Below are 19,184 nucleotides of genomic sequence, written 5' to 3'. Positions count from 1 at the left end.
ACTGGGAGTTAAGTTCTGATTGGAGGCTGGACATATATGCCTCTTGTCTTTGGCTCACCTGATGTGTTTACCTAACTCCCAGTAGTGCATTACTTCTTCTTTAACAAAGGATCCCAAGAGAATGATGCAAATATGATAATAGAGGTAAATTGGAGCTTTGTTTAAAATTGGACTTAAAGGGATATGAAACACAATTTTTTTTTCATGACTCAGATAGAGCAGACAATTTTAAGCAACTTTATAATTTACTCCCATTATCAATTTTTCTTCGTTCTCTTGGAATCTAATTGTTTATTTTATATTAGTATGTTGTTATTGGCAGACTTCATTGGTCCTGTCACTTATGTGATTGTATTGCTGTATTCTGGTTTATAATATGTCCTGGATTGATGCATAAGCTTTTAGTTCTGGCTCTTACATTTGTTGTTATTTTTAATTAAAAAAAACACGACTTGGTTTTCAGTATTCCTGGTGCTTTTGGGTTTCACACAAAATGTTGAACCCTGATTTATACATAAACATTGTTGACAGTTTAGATATTTGTATAATTCATACCACATAAACCACAAAGCTGAATTTCCTATATGGCAGCTTTGTGTTCTACACGATTTAAGTGAAAAAACAAGTACTGTGGGCGCCTTAAAGGGCAGGTCAAAAAATATGAGTTGATTATTTCCTAATACATATGAATTATTTTTTTTAACAAATGATAGGTAAATGATCAAGAAAATAAATAAATAAATCTTTTAACAAATGATAGGTAAATGATCAAGAAAAAAACAGCCAATTGAAATGAATGTTAAAATATCATTTAGTTAGACTTTACTAAATGTATTAAAAGAGTTGTAAGCAAAATAATTCATACAATGAGATAAATATAAAAAGGCAATACTAAATGTACATAAATAAATGCATACAAACTTGTTTATATAAAATAAGTGATTATCTGTAAGTGACCTATGTATGCAGAGAGAAGACCTCTAAAGACACTTCAAAATACTTAGCCTCTGCTGCAGACAGGGTTAAGGAAGCAAAAAAGGAGTACTAATGAGAGAAAACGAATCCTGGTGATTAAAGCAAAATAACAATGAGCTGCAACAATGATGCTCAATTCAATTTCAAAGTTTTAGGATTGGTGTAAAACGGCAATCCTGCGCAGGTTATAGCCGTGGAGAAACAGTACCTTAATTTGTAGCGGTAATACCGCCAGCATGAAACAGCTCTGGGAACCCTCTGTGTGTGATGGGAAGAAAGCCGCCAAGCTCCTCTCCCCTGCACACTCTGGAATTCCACCCTCAGCTGTGTGATGTCGGTTTGATGCTTCAGTGTTTCCTGGAGTACGGTGTCCTTAGTGAGCCACAATAGTGTGAAGAAAGTAGTTCCGGCAACGTTTCAGCTCTTAGCAGAGCCTTTGTCAAGCCTTGACAAAGGCTCTGCTAAGAGCTGAAACGTTGACGTTATAGCCGTGGAGGTACTATTTCTCCACGGCTATAACCTGCGCAGGATTGCCGTTTTACACCAATCCTAAAACTTTGAAATTGAATTGAGCATCATTGTTGCAGCTCATTGTTATTTTGCTTTAATCACTAGGATTCGTTTTCTCTCATTAGTACTCCTTTTTTGCTTCCTTAACCCTGTCTGCAGCAGAGGCTAAGTATTTTGAAGTGTCTTTAGAGGTCTTCTCTCTACATAGGTCACTTACAGAGAATTACTCATTTTATATAAACAAGTTTGTATGCATTTATTTATGTACATTTAGTATTGCCTTTTTATATTTATCTCATTGTATTAATTATTTCGCTTACAACTCTTTTAGTCTAACTAAATTATATTTTAACATTCATTTCAATTGGCTGTTGTTTTTTTCTTGATCATTTACCTATCATTTGTTAAAAGATTTATTTATTTATTTTCTTGATCATTTACCTATCATTTGTTAAAAGATTTTTTTCATATGTATTAGAACATAATCAACTCATATATTTTTTTGACCTGCCCTTTAAGGCGCCCACAGTACTTGTTTTTTCACTTCAATATTCCTTTTGCTAGTTTGTAGGGAACTAGTATCCATCTGTGGTGCTGGTCCTTGCTGTTGGATTTATAGCGCAAGAAGTTTAATCTCTTTTCCAATCTACACGATTTAAACCTACTCTAGCCCCGTGCTGACACCTTAGCCTACAGGATCTTACCCCACTACCAGAGGGTCCATGGCTCTACATGAGGGGGCTACTGACGGAGCGGGTGTACCAGGGGATGGGGATAGAACCCTTTACCCATCCCTGCTGTAAAGCTGGTGGTAAATTACACAGTGCAAGGGCGCCAACTTCACCTGCTGTGGAGGAGGAGGGCATATGTCCTGTGCCATCTTGCCTGACTGAATTCCTCTGTATAGGGCGCCACATCTGACATTTGCCTGAAGTACATTTTTTACTAACCTGTATTAAAGGGCCACTAAACCCAAAATATTTCTTTCATGATTAAGATAGAACATACAAATTTAAACAACATTACAATTTACTTCTATTATTTATTTTGCTTCACTTTTTAGATATCCTTCTTTGAAGAAAAAGCAATGCACATGGGTGAGCCAATCACATGAGGCTTCTATGTGCAGCAACCTATCAGCAGCTACTGGGCATATCTAGATATGCTTTTCAGCAAAGAATATCAAAAGAATAAAACAAATTAGATAATTGAAGTAAATTAGAAAGATGTTTAAAATTGCATTCTCTTTCTAAATCATGAAAGAAAAAATGTGGGTTTCATGTCCCTTTAATAGCTCTGCCTTAAGAAAATCATTTATTGTGCTGCTGCTGCTGCTGCTGCTTGTGAATTACAAAAACTTTCCAGATGGAACTATAGCATACAGTTTGTGTTGCTTGGCTGCTATCTGGTGGTAAAAACCTTGTACTACATGCTCCTTTTTTAATTTTTTTTATCGTGGTGTTTTTTTGCTTTTTTATCATTGTACATAGATTGTGACATTCGAATACAAATTTAAATTTACCAATGCCTTTTTTTTTTTTTTTTATTACAATCTTTTTTTAGACTATAAATTAATTATAAATACAAATCTTTTTTTTTTTGGAAGTGCAATTTAGTTTTTGAGTGTGCAAGTGGCACTTTGGCTCCAGACAACACCAGGGTAGAGGCGAGACAGAGGAAGGAATGTGCCCCTATGTGACTGAAAGACTTAATACTGTAATGATAATGCAGTGACATTTATTGATCATTACGAATTTCTGTCTTTTTTTTGCAGGGTTAAAGTTTGGATGTGTCCTCTACGTGGCCCATTATTGTTTGACGTTATTATGGTCATACTGATAAGTTTTTTGTTTTTACTCATGCAGCGAAACAGACAGGCACTGGGTGTGATGCTCCTGGTACTGCGGGAGGCCAACTGACCAGCCTGTGAATAGAATTTCTAATTGAAATATATAATGTGTATTTATAGGTGAAAAATTGGGTATATTTTCAAAGATCACATGACCATATGTTAAGGCGACACAGAGTGACATTGGGAATGTTAATAATGTTGTTATAATAGCTCACTTAAAATAGTTTTGTGGAACATTGGAGATATAGCTTTACCTATAAAATGAAAATAGTTGCTTAATCACCTTAGAACATTCTATATAACCTACAGACAGTTTTTTCCAAAACATAATGACTACAGCATTCAGACTATTAAAAACAGCTTAGAAGGTTATGTTTTTACTGAAATACCAATAACCAAGTGCCATTTCCCCAACACAGACTAACAACGTGAAATATGGTTTTGAAACATAATCTTATATACTCCTGACCTTTGCAGAGTTAAGGTTATTTCATACCACTTAAAGTATTCATTATAAAGATAAAGGCACAGATTACGAGTGGAGCGCAAATTAAGACTCCCGCTTGAGCTTTTGAGATGAGATTTTTGTGATCGGAAAGTTAACTGTTTTTGCTGTTGCGCTAACACGACATGCATAAAAAGCCATAGTTAAAATATTGTGTGCGCGTGTTCATTTATCCCTATATATGTATGTGTGTGTGTTTACAGATATATATACGTATATGTATTTACAAATACATAGAACATATTACGATATGTGCAGAACATTGGAATGTGGAATATATACAGTAAATGCATAATTAAAACCTTTGTTAAAAATAAATATTGCATAAATATGCTTTTACATGTTTTCATCTACTTAACGGCAAAGGGCTCCAATGCACTTATATATATGTCTTATGTTTACACGTGTATTTATGTGTTTATATGTCTGTAAATACATAAATACACATATAAATACATTAATACATATGTACATATATAGAAAAACAAAGAATGTCCGGGCACTTCTTAGGTAAAACGATATCCCAAAGTTTATTAGATCCAATTCCAGTAAAAGCAGAAAAATGTCAAGATAAGTAATGAAATAGCAAATAGCCATTTACAAAAGCCAATCACCACTAACTGACACTAGCACAATCACGTCAGCCCCCCACGCTCCATTGTGCCGTTGCAGCGTGCAGGGTAAGGCAGAGCGCGACGCTGCAATCTGTGTATTGGAAGTTTGTACATATATAGACATATATCTATACATACAAATCCATTTTAGACATGTATATATCTCTATGCTGAAGCCCTTTGGTTGCCTTTTTTTTTCTTTCTAACGCCTCATGCTTGAGCCTTTATAACTTTTGTGTGCAATATTTTTTGGTGAATTATTTTTATTAGTGATATTATGAGTGTACTTTGTAATGTATTTTTGATGTGTTTTGTGCCACTTTTTAGTTTTGTGAAACAGTTAACCAGAGCTCTGAAGTTACAGTAATCATTTTAGCGTAAATCTCAATTGCGTTCAAGCCATCGTGTTTACTTTAAATTCATAATACGAGCGGTAAGCCCAACGAGAGCAAACCCTTGTGATATACCCTTTATCACTTGTGTGCAAACATTTGTGCTCCACTCGTAATCTAGCCCAAAGTATTTTTGTGGGTTATATTGCTGACAAGAAAACAGATCATGGTTATCTGACTTCATTAAAAATAAGTATTTCTCTTGTAAAGGTGTATCCAGTCCACGGGTTCATCCATTACTTGTGGGATATTCTCCTTCCCAACAGGAAGCTGCAAGAGGACACCCACAGCAGAGCTGTCTATATAGCTCCTCTCCTAACTGCCACCCCCAGTCATTCTCTTGCAGCTCTCGACAAGAAAGGAAGTATCAAGAGAGATGTGGTGACTTAGTGTAGTTTTTACCTTCAATCAAAAGTTTGTTATTTTTAAACGGTACCGGCGTTGTACTGTTTTTACTCTCAGGCAGAAATGGGCTTCTGCCTGGAGGTTTGATGATCTTAGCGGTTTGTAACTAAGGTCCATTGCTGTTCTCACACATAACTGAAAAGTATGGAAAGAAAACTTCAGTTGGGGGGACGGTCTGCAGATTGCCTGCTTTGAGGTATGTACAGTATATTTTTTTCTAGAGAGATGATAAGGTCTAGAAAATGCTGACAGTGCCTGGTATATTTAAGGTAAGCCTGATACAATGATTTAACAACAACTGGGATCATGCTTGCAAAAAGGGATAATATTCATGTTAATACCTATATTACTTAGTGTAAAAACGTTTGCATGATTTATAAATAAAAACGTTTTTTCTCTGAGGGTGATAAATCTTTATTTGGGGCCTAGTTTCCACATGGCTTGTTAGATTACTCCTAGGAGTACTTTTTTAAGGCCCTCTGACTTTGAGTGAATGGTGGGAGGGGCCTATTTTCGTTTTCAGTCTGAGACATCCAGCTTCCCTGAAGGAGTCCTCTGGCTTATACGACCTCTATAGAGGGTTTTGTTCCTGCAAAAATAGTTTTTAAGGGCAGGTAGGAGCCACAGCAGAGCTGTGGCAGTGTGTTTAACTGTTTAACAGGTTTAATGTTTTTCTAATTCGTTTTTGGGCCTGAGGGGTTAATCATCCATTTGCAAGTGGGTGCAATGCTGCTTTAGTCCCTTATACACACTGTAAAAATTTCGTAGAGTTTACGAATTTTTTTCACTGTTTTGCAGTTTATGTGGTAGTTTTTTCTCTTAAAGGCACAGTACCGTTTTTTATTATTGCTTTTTTCACATTTATTAAAGTGTTTTCCAAGCTTGCTGGTCTCATTACTAGTCTGTTCAACATGTCTGACATAGAGGAAACTCCTTGTTCATTATGTTTAGAAGCCATTGTGGAACCCCCTCTTAGAATGTGTACCAAATGCACTGACCTTTCTATAAGTTATAAAGACCATATTATGGCTTTTAAAGATTTATCACCTGAGGTTTCTGAGACTGACAAAAGGGAGGTTATGCCATCTAGCTCTCCCCACGTGTCAGAACCTATAACTCCCGCTCAAGGGACGCCAAGTACATCTAGCGCGTCCAATGCGTTTACTTTACAAGACATGGCGGCAGTTATGAATCATACCCTCACAGAGGTATTGTCCAAACTGCAAGGGTTACAAGGAAAGCGAGAAAGCTCTGGGGCTAGAACAAATACAGAGCTCTCTGACGCTTTAGTAGCTATGTCTGATATACCCTCACAATGTGCAGAAGTTGAAGCAGGAGAGCTTCTATCTTTGGGTGACTTCTCTGATTCAGGGAAGGCGTTACTTCAGTCTGACTCTGAAATGACAGCATTTAAATTTAAGCTTGAACACCTCCGCGTGTTGCTCAGGGAGGTTTTAGCGACTCTGGATGACTGTGACACCATTGTAGTCCCAGAGAAATTGTGTAAAATGGACAAATACTTTGCAGTGCCTGTTTACACTGATGTTTTTCCAATCCCTAAGAGGTTTTCAGAAATTATTACTAAGGAATGGGATAGACCAGGTGTGCCGTTCTCTCCCCCTCCTGCTTTTAAGAAAATGTTTCCTATAGATGCCGCTACACGGGACTTGTGGCAGACGGTCCCTAAGGTGGAGGGAGCAGTCTCTACCCTAGCTAAGCATACAACTATTCCTGTCAAGGACAGTTGTGCTTTCCTAGATCCTATGGATAAGAAATTAGAGGGTTTCCTTAAGAAAATCTTTATACAACAAGGTTTTATTCTCCAGCCTCTTGCATGCATTGCCCCAGTCACTGCTGCAGCGGCTTTCTGGTTCGAGTCTCTGGAGGAGGCTTTACAGGTAGAGACCCCGTTGGATGATATCATTGACAGGCTTAAAGCTCTTAAGTTAGTTAATTCATTTATTTCTGATGCCGTTTTTCATTTAACCAAGCTAACGGCTAAAAATTCAGGTTTTTCCATTCAGGCACGTAGGGCGCTATGGCTTAAATCCTGGTCAGCTGATGTCACTTCAAAGTCTAAACTTCTCAAGATCCCCTTCAAAGGGCAGACCCTATTTGGGCCTGGACTGAAGGAGATCATTTCTGATATTACTGGAGGAAAAGGCCACGCCCTTCCCCAGGATAGGTCCAACAAGTTAAGGACCAAACAGACTAATTTTCGTTCCTTTCGAAACTTCAAGAGTGGCGCAGCTTCATCTTCTTCTTCTACAAAACAAGAGGGAAATTTTGCCCAGTCCAAGCCAGTCTGGAGACCTAACCAGGCTTGGAACACGGGGAAACAGGCCAAAAAGCCTGCTACTGCCTCTAAGACAGCATGAAGTAGTAGCCCCCGATCCGGGACCGGATCTAGTGGGGGGCAGACTTTCTCTCTTCGCCCAGGCTTGGGCAAGAGACGTCCAGGATCCCTGGGCTCTGGAGATTGTTTCCCAGGGATATCTTCTGGATTTCAAAGCTTCATCTCCAAAGGGGAGATTTCATCTCTCACAATTATCTGCAAACCAGATAAAGAGAGAGGCATTCTTACATTGCGTTCAAGACCTACTAGTTATGGTAGGGATCCACCCCGTTCCAAAGGAGGAGCAGGGGCAGGGCTTCTATTCAAATATGTTTATAGTTCCCAAGAAAGAGGGAACCTTCAGACCAATCTTAGATCTCAAGATCCTAAACAAATTTCTCAGGGTCCCATCCTTCAAGATGGAGACTATTCGAACCATCCTACCTATGATCCAGGAGGGTCAATATATGACTACCGTGGATTTAAAGGATGCTTATCTACATATTCCGATACACAGGGATCATCATCAGTTTCTCAGGTTCGCCTTCCTAGACAGGCATTACCATTTTGTGGCTCTTCCCTTCGGGTTAGCCACGGCACCAAGAATCTTTACGAAGGTTCTAGGGTCCCTTCTGGCGGTTCTAAGACCGCGGGGTATAGCAGTAGCCCCTTACCTAGACGACATCCTGATACAGGCGTCAACTTTTCAAATTGCCAGGTCCCATACGGACATTGTTCTGGCATTCCTAAGGTCTCACGGGTGGAAGGTGAACGAAGGAAAGAGTTCGCTCTCACAAGAGTTTCCTTCCTAGGAACTCTGATAGATTCAGTAGAAATGAAGATTTATCTGACAGAGGTCAGGTTGTCAAAACTTCTAACTCCCTGCCGTGCTCTTTATTCCATTTCTCGTCCGTCAGTGGCTCAGTGTATGGAGGTAATCGGATTAATGGTAGCGGCAATGGACATAGTTCCGTTTGCCCGCCTACATCTCAGACCACTGCAACTTTGCATGCTCAATCAGTGGAATGGGGATTACACAGATTTGTCCCCTCTACTAAATCTGGATCAAGAGACCAGGGATTCTCTTCTCTGGTGGCTATCTCGGGTCCATCTGTCCAAGGGAATGAGTTTCCGCAGGCCAGAATGGACTATAGTAATGACAGATGCCAGCCTTCTGGGCTGGGGTGCAGTCTGGAACTCCCTGAAGGCTCAGGGGTCGTGGACTCAGGAGGAGGCCCTCCTTCCGATAAACATTCTGGAACTAAGAGCGATATTCAATGCTCTTCAGGCTTGGCCTCAGCTAGCTGCGGTCAGGTTCATCAGATTTCAGTCGGACAACATCACGACTGTAGCCTATATCAACCATCAGGGGGGAACAAGGAGCCCCCTGGCAATGTTGGAGGTTTCAAAGATAATTCTATGGGCAGAGGTTCACTCATGCCATCTTTCAGCTATCCATATCCCAGGAGTAGAGAACTGGGAGGCGGATTTTCTAAGTCAGCAGACTTTTCATCCTGGGGAGTGGGAGCTCCATCTGGAGGTATTTGCCCAGTTGATCCAACTTTGGGGCAAACCAGATCTGGATCTCATGGCGTCTCATCAGAACGCCAAGCTTCCTTGTTACGGGTCCAGGGATCCCAAGGCAGCGCTGATAGATGCTCTAGCAGCACCCTGGTCCTTCAGCCTGGCTTATGTGTTTCCACCATTTCCTCTGCTCCCTCGTTGCCAAGATCAAGCAGGAGAGAGCTTCGGTGATCTTGATAGCCCCTGCGTGGCCACGCAGGACTTGGTATGCAGATCTGGTGGACATGTCATCCTTTCCACCATGGACTCTGCCGCTAAGGCAGGACCTTCTACTTCAAGGTCCCTTCAAACATCCAAATCTAATTTCTCTACGTCTGACTGCTTGGAGATTGACCACTTGATTCTATCAAGCGTGGTTTTTCCGAATCGGTCATTGATACCTTAATTCAGGCTCGAAAGCCTGTCACCAGGAAAATCGATCATAAGATATGGTGTAAATATCCTCATTGGTGTGAATCCAAGGGTTACTCATGGAGTAAGTTCAGGATTCCTAGGATATTATATTTTCTCCAAGAAGGATTGGGGAAGGGTTTGTCAGCTAGTTCCTTAAAGGGACAGATTTCTGCTCTGTCTATTCTTTTGCACAAACGTCTGGCTGAGGTTCCAGACGTTCAGGGGTTTTGTCAGGCTTTAGTTAGGATCAAGCCTGTGTTTAAACCTGTTGCTCCGCCATGGAGTTTAAATTTAGTTCTTCAAGGGGTTCCGTTTGAACCTTTGCATTCCATAGATATTAGCTTTTATCTAGGAAAGTTATGTTTTTAGTAGCTATCTCCTCGGCTCGAAGAGTTTCAAAGTTATCTGCTTTACAATGTGATTCCCCTTATCTGATTTTCCATGCAGGTAAGGTAGTGTTACGTACCAAACCTGGGTTTCTTCCTAAGGTGGTATCTAATAAGAATATCAATCAGGAGATTGTTGTTCCTTCACTATGTCCTAATCCTTCTTCAAAGAAGGAACGTCTATTACACAATCTTGATGTGGTTCGTGCTTTAAAGTTTTATTTACAAGCTACGAAGGATTTTCGTCTAACATCTGCTTTGTTTGTTGTCTACTCTGGACAAAAGGCTTCGGCAACTTCTCTTTCTTTTTGGCTAAGAAGTATAATACGCTTAGCTTATGAGACTGCTGGCCAGCAGCCTCCTGAAAGAATTACAGCTCATTCTACTAGAGCAGTAGCTTCCACATGGGCTTTTAAACATGAGGCCTCTTTTGAACAGATTTGTAAGGCGGCGACTCGGTCTTCACTTCATACCTTTTCTAAATTCTATAAATTTGATACTTTTGCTTCTTTGGAGGCTATTTTTGGGAGAAAGGTCTTACAGACAGTGGTGCCTTCCATTTAAGTTCCTGCCTTGTCCCTCCCTTTATCCGTGTCCTAAAGCTTTGGTATTGGTATCCCACAAGTAATGGATGAACCCGTGGACTGGATACACCTTTACAAGAGAAAACAAAATTTATGCTTACCTGATAAATTTATTTCTCTTGTGGTGTATCCAGTCCACAGCCCGCCCTGTCATTTTAAGGCATGTTTTTTTTTATTTTTAAACTACAGTCACCACTGCACCCTATAGTTTCTCCTTTTTTTCTTGCTTATCTTCGGTCGAATGACTGGGGGTGGCAGTTAGGGGAGGAGCTATATAGACAGCTCTGCTGTGGGTGTCCTCTTGCAGCTTCCTGTTGGGAAGGAGAATATCCCACAAGTAATGGATAAACCCGTGGACTGGATACACCACAAGAGAAATAAATTTATCAGGTAAGCATAAATTTTGTTTCGATCCTAAAACACAATTTATATTTTACTGGAGAATTTTAGGGGCGAGTCTAGAATTTTCTAATTACCATGCACCTAGGGCACTGTTTTTCTACCTTTTCTTAAGCCTCCCTAACAGCTGAGATTTTCAGCATCACCTTGGGTGAGAGCAGGTAAAATAACCATGTTTACTAATCTGCTGATTATTTCACCTATGTGTAGGATTGTGGTGGAGTAAAAATTGGGATTTTGTATTTATTAGCTTATGAGTTAAGTAATTAAATAGGTAGATTTTAATTTCTGATTTGAAAAATGGAGTATTGGGCAGGTGACGGGAGTATGAAAGAGTTAATATAGGTAGTCTAACAGTATCAGTTGTGTGAAGATAGTTACCACATATATCTACTGTACCACGGATACTTCAGTTCTTGGTAAATATCACCTATATGAATTTGTTATGCGGATTCATTTTGGACATAAAACAATATTACATTTCTGTTTGACAGATGTATCTAGGGGAAGATTCTACTGCTGATTCGTCTATAAGCTAACAAATGTGTAATGTGCTTTCTCCACAGTTGTGTGAATTGTAACTCTGTACTCATTGCAGTTTAAATACAAGTTTTGTGAGACAGTGCTTCATTATGCGTAGTAAAAAGCAAACGTGCAGTTTATTTTCATTGTTTATTTACCTTCACATATTTTACAGTTATTTTTTTTATATATTTTGCAGGGCTTTTGGAATTGGCAACTATATATAGAGAAAATAGACTGAAACAGCTTTGTCAGCAAACTATTAAACAAGGTATCTGTGAAGAGAATGCAATTACACTGATGTCAGCTGCTGTTAAGTTTGATGCTCAGGTACAGTATATTATACCATCAGACTTTTGTTACTCCAATGAAAAACTTTAAAGGGACATGAAACCCAAACTTTTTTTCTTTCACGATTCAGATAGAGAATACAATTTTAAACGACTTTCCAATTTACTTTATTATCAAACTTGCTTCATTCTCTTGGTGTCCTTTGTTAAAGGAGCTACAATGCACTACTGGGAGCTAGCTGATCACATCTGCTGAGCCATTGACAAGAGGTATATGTGCAGCAGCTAGCTCCCAGTAATGTAGTGCTGATCCGGAGCCTATCTAGGTATGCTTTTCAACAAAGAATAACAAGTGAACAAAGCCGATTAGATAATAGAAGTAAACTGGAAAGTTGTTTACAATTGTATGCTCTATCTGAATCAAGAAATAAAAAGTTGTTGTATTCATATCCCCTTAAACCAAGCCTCTACCAGATCATAATCTGTGTTTATACCTCTTAATCCCCTTATTAAAGGAACTATAAATCGCACAAGTGAAGATGGGAAAAACAAGATAGAATTTGTTGCAGGTCCCTGTTTAATCATAAAAATGATATCCCATTGGAGTGTTCATAGGTAGTACCAGACACCCTACCTCTTGCACAGGGTAATCTTATATTCTCTCTGCAGATATGCTTGCTTTTAAAAAAGCTATTGTGATATGGGCAATTAAAGGGACATGAAACCCAAATTTTTTCTTTCATGATTTAGAAAGAGCATACAATTATAAACAACTTTCTAATTTACTTCTATTATCTATTTTGCTTCATTCTTTTGATATTCTTTGCTGAAAAGCATATCTAGATATGCTTAGTAGCTGCTGATTGGTAGCTGCACATAGATTCCTCCTGTGATTGGTTCACCGTGTGCATTGATATTTCTTCATTAAAGTATATCTAAAGAATTAAGCAAATTAGGTAATAGAAGTAAATTGGAATGTTGTTTAAAATTGTATTCTCTATCTTAACCATGAAAGAAAATGTTTGGGTATAGTGTCCCTTTAAGGTCATGCAGAGAACGTATACATTGCTACAAATAGAAGTCTTGACAGGAGCAGCAATGCATCATGGTTCCTGAGCCACTGTGATACCACAGTAATCATCTGGCTCTACTGCTCTAAAATGCACCCATATTCAAGGTGCTTGTTCTCTGTGATGTCACCAGAGACCTATGTGGCAATGTTATGGGCATTTTTAAACACAGGCCATAAAGATGGCAGAACTCTTTGCTGGGAACAGTGTAGGATAAGTCCCTCTGATGAACTTCAAGAAAGAGCCCCCCGTGACCTTGACGCATTAAGAGTAATGTGGACAATGGCAACGTTGGTGTTTTAGGGGTTAATATATACTGAATGCATTAACATAAGTGAACATGTGTATTCATGCAGTATATATTCTCTGCCTTGTCAGCCATTACTTTCTCACACCCTCTTAACTACTTTGTACTCATCCTCATCTTTACTTCATGTTCTTTTCCGTTAAACGCATCTCCGACCCTCTACATTTGTTGTTCTTCTGTAATTAATTTCGTTTCCAGTGTTCGAACGTGTAAACTGTTAATCACAACTGGACAATATTTACTAGGATCTGTTTAATCTGGAGATATGCCAAAAAACCTTTTCATAACTTGTACCGTGAATTTAGTCTCATTCTGTTATGACAATACAAACAATAATCTGATGGAATTTGTTTCATACTTACCAGTACTTCAAAATGAGTTTTTAACTCATCTCATTCTTTTAGTACTGGTTGCACATAATGGGATTTCCTATCTCCATAGCTATTCTATTTTTTTTCTTGCATATTTATATTATGACCACCAAGATGCATTGTCTTTTGTAAAGGGGGTATTGTCTTTCATGTCTTTATGTTTATTATTATTTGGATACAAATATAGTAGAGTATTAGAAAATTCATGTTTCCTTAATTCACCGTCTTAAGTTATATATACTTAATTTTAACTAATATTTACTGACCACTGCAGCTAATATCTCTGTGGATAGCCCAGTTGTCCATAAGACATTAAGTTACTCATCCCCTTTAATGTCAGTAGATGGTTCTTTAGTGCAGTTTTCTTGTTTTTATTTTATACAGCGCTTCATAGGTCTTCCTAGCTTCTCTCATACAGGGCCCTGCTTCTTCTCAGGATTACACATTGCTGTCATGATGAAGGTCACAGTGACTATCATCCAAAATTACCCAAAGTCTTTCTCTAGACCTGATTAAATGAAAACCACAAAACCATTAAATCAGCTCTGAGCTTTATCGAGCTTCACAAGTAAAAATAAGCCTTACTGAGAAAATAAAATTAACACCTCTCTAAACTCCTACACTTCTGTTATGGAGAAGTGTTTCCATACAAAATATACATACATTTATAGAGGCTTTTGTTTGAATGAAGCTTATTTTTATAAATTATCAGAACTGATTCAGCTTGTGAGACCTAAATCAAAGGGACATAAAAGTATAAAATGAAAATATTTAGATGCTTTACTGCACTAGTTCTTGCATATAACTGTGTTTAAACCTTTCTAAGCGGTTAAATCCAGCTCAAAAACAGCAATGCCCTACTGGAACCTAGCTGAACCCATCTGGTGAACCAGTGATAAGAGGCATATGTGCATATCCACCAATCGCCAGCTAGCTCCCTGTACTGTATTGCAGTTCCTGAGGTAGCTATGTATGTTTTTCAACAAACCTTCCCAAGAGAATGATATAAATTTCCTTCCATAAGGTAGGGAGAGTCCATGACCTCATTCCTTACTGTTGGGAAATACAACACCTGGCCAACAGGAGGAGGCAAATACACCCCAGCCAAAGGCTTAAATATCCCTCCCACTTCCCCTATCCCCCAGTCATTCTTTGCCTTTCGTCACTATTGGAGGTGGCAGAGAAGTGTCAGAAGATTTGGATAGTCCTGTATGGGTATGTTCCCTTTGAGAAAGGACCAGAGTTTTAAGTAATCATGTCAACCTCTCAGTGAGAGTATTGATAATAGAGTCTGGAGATGCAGGGAAAGTTTTTCTGCGAACCCATACAGACTGTCGCTAACAGCTCCTGAGCAATCAGTGTTGACAAGTTTCACTGCTTGCTGCTACACACTCAAGTCCATGTCAGAAGCGCTGCTGCAAGACTGTTGCACTTGAGAGGCTGTGCCTGTTCCACAGTATGGATTCTGGAGGGTAAGACCATTTTTTATATATACTTTTTAAAATGCTATACAGGGTCACAGTGTGGCTTCTTTATACCTCAATAGGATCAAGGGTTAATATCTCCTTCAGGGAGAATATTTGAACAGTTTGGGGAATTTATATCTGCTTAAAGGGACAGTCAAGTTAAAAAAAACTTTCATGATTTAAATAGGGAATGTAATTTTAAACAACTTTCCAATTTACTTTTATCATCAATTTTGCTTTGTTCTCTTCATATTCTTAGTTGAAAGCTAATTCTAGAAGGTTCATATGCTAATTTCTTTGACCTTGAAGACTGCCTCTAATATGAATGCATTTTGACCACTAGAGGGTGTTAGTTCATGTGTTTCATATAGATAACATTGAGCTCATGCACGTGAAGTTACCCCGGAGGCAGCACTGATTGGCTAAAGTGCATGTCTGTCAAAAGAACTGAAATAAGGGGGCAGTTTGCAGAGGTAAAAAAGTGTATTTCTATAACAGTGTTGGTTATGCAAAACTGGGGAATGGGTAATAAAGGGATGATCTTTCTTTTTAACAACAAAAATTCTGGTGTTGACTGTCCCTTTAATGTGAGAGGTTTTTTAGGCTCATAGGTTGTGTGTTTTTGGCTTGGAACAAACAGGTTTCACTTTCGTTTTTGAAGTGTTGCGCAGCTCATAATAGCTTGGCGCCCTTTTTCATAGCAGGGGAAGTCCTGTCTTACGTACTACGTGACCGGGTGTGGTCTCTTTCATTTCCTAAGATCCTGCTGCAGACATCACTCCTGAGGAGAGCGTTTTCACTGTTAGCTGTCTGGGTCTAGGAGGTGGTGAGTGCCTCAGCCATTGGGAGTATTAAGGTGTCGTTTTTTAAATAAAAGCGTTTCTTTTTGATTGTCCTTCTGTGGGTATATTCAAAGCTATGGAGGACTCTGTACTGATTAATAATTCCTGTTTATATTGTGAGGAGGCTGTAGTTTGTCCGCCTGCTCAATTTTGTTCCATTTGCCTAAACACTGTTCTAAAGTCTAAGAAGGGAAATAAGCCTGCTAATACTCATAGCGCTATAAGCCCTTCTGGGACGTTTACTTCTCAGGAATCTGGGTCCCAAGAAATTACTACCCTCTCTACATTACCTGCTCCACATGCAGTTCCCAGCGGCTCAACTAATCCTCCATCTGGAGGGGGCTTTTTTCCAGCTGACTTTACCATGCAGTTACAATCGGCGGTGTCTGCAACCCTGAGTGCTTTACCTCGCTCTAACAAACGCAAAAGAAAGGTTAAACATAGTTCTCCTGACCTTAAGTCATCTAAATATTTGTCAGATTTAGCTACTATATCCCAGCTATCCGAGGATGAGTTAACCTCTGTAGCTTCAGAGGGTAAACTTCAGTTATTAAATCTCCTTCATCGAAGGAACGCTCCTTTAGATTTAAAATTGAGCATCTGCGTTTTTTATTAAAGGAGGTTCTGTCTACTCTAGAGGTTCCAGAGGCTACACTCCCTGAGGAGCCTAAGATCCCTAAATTAGACAGGGTTTGCAAAGATAGGAAGGTCCCTCTGACTTTTCCTGTGCCAGTTGGCGAGCATTATTAGTAACGAATCTACTTTTAAAAAATGATTCCCGGTCCCTGACTCTCAATTAGATACTACTATCCCTCTGGAGGAAAGTTCTTCGTTTAGAGAGCCTATGGATAAAAAATGGAAACTTTTCAGAGGACAATGTTTATACATACAGGGTTTTTATTTCAACCGACGGCAGCTGTAGCCGCGGTTGCTGGAGCAGCTACCTACTGGTGCGACACTCTGTAAGAGCTGATTGAGGTGGAGACTCACCTCGAGGATATGCAGGAGAGAATTAAGGCACTGAGAATTGCTAACTCCATCATCTGCGATGTAAATATGCAGATTATTCGCAAAAATGCAAAGGTTGCTGGCTTTGCAGTTTTAGCCTGTCGGGCTCTCTGGTTGAAGTCTTGGTCTGCGGATATGACTTTTTAATCCAGACTCCTTTCTCTTCCCTTCAAGGGGAAGATTTTATTGTGTCCAGGGCTGGACTCCATTATCTCTACGGTTACCGGAGGCTATTGCCTCTGCGTGCGGTTTTATGCACTAAACTAGGGTTCCTCCCTAAGGTGGGATCGAATCGTAACATTAATCAAGAAATTGTTCCTTCCTTGTGTCCTAATCCTTCTTCAGTGAAGGAACTTTTGCTTCATAATCTAGATGTGGTTCGTGCCTTGAAGTTCTATCTTCAGGCTACAAAGGAATTCAGACAACCTTCCTCTTTGTTTGTCATCTATAAGGGGAAGCGTAAGGGGCAGAAGGCTACTACGACTTCTCTATCTTTCTGGTTGAGGAGTGTCATCCACTTAGCTTATGAGACAGCAGGACTACAGCCTCCTAAGAGGATAACGGCTCATTCCATTAGAGCAGTGGCTTCCTCTTGGGCTTGTAAGAACGAAACCTCAATGGATCAGATTTGTAAGGCGGCTACCTGGTCCTCCTTACACACTTTTTCTAAATTTTACAAGTTTGATGTGTTTGTTCCGGCTGAAGCAGCTTTTGGAAGAAAAGTTTTGCAGGCTGTGGTGCCCTCTGAATAGGGTCCGCCTCTTTTTTTTCTGTTCCCTCCCATTATTCATTCAGTGTCCCCTGGAGCGTGGGTATAGTTTTCCCAACAGTAAGGAATTAAGTTGTGGACTCTCCCTGCCTTACGAAAGGAAAACATAATTTATGCTTACCAGATAAATTCCTTTCCTTCCTGGCAGGGAGAGACCACGACCCTAGCCGTAATTTATTTTTTTGTCAGGCCGCTCCCTTTTTTATATTATTTCTTCTGGAACCTTTTATACCCTGATGTTTCTCCTACTTTTCCTTGTTCCCTCGGCAGAATGACTGGGGGATAGGGGAAGTGGGAGGGACAATTAAGCCTTTGGCTGGGGTGCCTTTGCCTCCTCCTGGTGGCTAGGTGTTGTATTTCCCAACAGTAAGGAATGAAGACGTGGTCTCTCCCTGCCAGGAAGGAAAGGAATTTATCTGGTAAGCATAAATTATGTTTTTATGATAGAAGTAAATTAAAAAGTCTCAAGTCTCTTAAAATGTATTGCCCTATCTGAAAGGTTTATTTTGGATTTTATGGATTTGTCCATTAAACTGGCTTCAGGGGAACCAAGGCTGTAGTTGTTACATGTTCCCACCATCTAGAGTGAAGAGGCAAAGAGATACATAGAACATGGTCTTAATGCAGAAATGGCTCATTATATCTGCATAGGTTTTCTGAGTGGGGCACCCTTTAGTATCGATCGGGGTTCTTTCAGTTCTGTGGCTTTCACTTTTCTTCAAGCTTGCAAGTGCTGCATTGTGGGGTTCTGCACAATGGATTTAGTTAAGGCGTATATATTAATAGCCAGTGAATGTATCATATGCACTTAATACATAAACATTTGCTTTGGGCAAGGTGCACATAAAGCAATTGTGGCAGTGAAATGTAGCGTTGTAAAGCAATGCATAATGTATCAATCTATAGTATATTATTTCTAGCGACCCTGCACAGAGCCAGAAAGTGCCCATCTTTATTACGTGCACTAATTCATGCCATTTTAGAGATTCTGTGAGAACTCACTTTGCACTCCTAGATGACTGTTACACACATTACTTTTTTTTCATAAATGGAAAGAGTCCACAGCTGCATTCATTACTTTTGGGAATTTAGAACCTGACCACCATGAGGAGGCAAAGACACCCCAGCCAAAGACTTAAATACTCCTCCCACTTCCCTCATCCCACAGTCATTCTTTGACTTTCATCCCAGGAGGTTGGCAAAGTAGTGTCAGAAGTTTTCGATAGTCTCTTATGGAGGGTACTACTCTTCGGCATGGGACTGGAGTTTTAAGTAGTCCTATCAGCCTCTCAGTGAGAGCATGGGTGAAAGTTAGTTTCCGGAGATGCATGGAGAGTCTTTGTGCAAAACCATTCCGACTCATATTAACAGCACCACAAGCAATCGGCATTGACAAGTTTCGCTGCCTGCTTTTTTCTCTCAAGTCCATGGCAGAGGCGGCGCTACTATCTGGGCCGTGTTCCAGTTCCACAGCGTAGATTCCGGTAAGATCGTTTCATTTTACTTTCATCATGGAGTTATTGTAATTTCAACTGTTTATCCGATAGGGTCTACAACCTTTCGGGGATAACTTTAATATAGGGTCTCAGTGAGGCTCCTTTTTGT

At 39.6% G+C, this 19,184-nt stretch overlaps 1 protein-coding gene across 4 annotated transcripts in view; it reads left to right on the top strand.

The window, feature by feature from the left end:
* Nucleotides 1–19,184, top strand: part of RCBTB2 (RCC1 and BTB domain containing protein 2) — a 193,244-nt gene that overhangs the window by 156,611 nt on the left and 17,449 nt on the right. For all 4 annotated transcript variants that reach the window (XM_053708022.1, XM_053708025.1, XM_053708023.1 and 1 more), the window contains exon 12: nt 11,656–11,786. In XM_053708022.1, coding sequence (XP_053563997.1) covers nt 11,656–11,786 — 131 coding nt within the window. The remainder of the gene's footprint in view (nt 1–11,655; nt 11,787–19,184) is intronic.

This window comes from Bombina bombina, chromosome 3 (genome assembly GCF_027579735.1).
Source record: "Bombina bombina isolate aBomBom1 chromosome 3, aBomBom1.pri, whole genome shotgun sequence".
Lineage (NCBI taxonomy): Eukaryota > Metazoa > Chordata > Amphibia > Anura > Bombinatoridae > Bombina > Bombina bombina.
The sequence above is the reverse complement of the archived record's forward strand: the minus strand, read 5'-3'. Positions and strand labels throughout refer to the sequence as shown.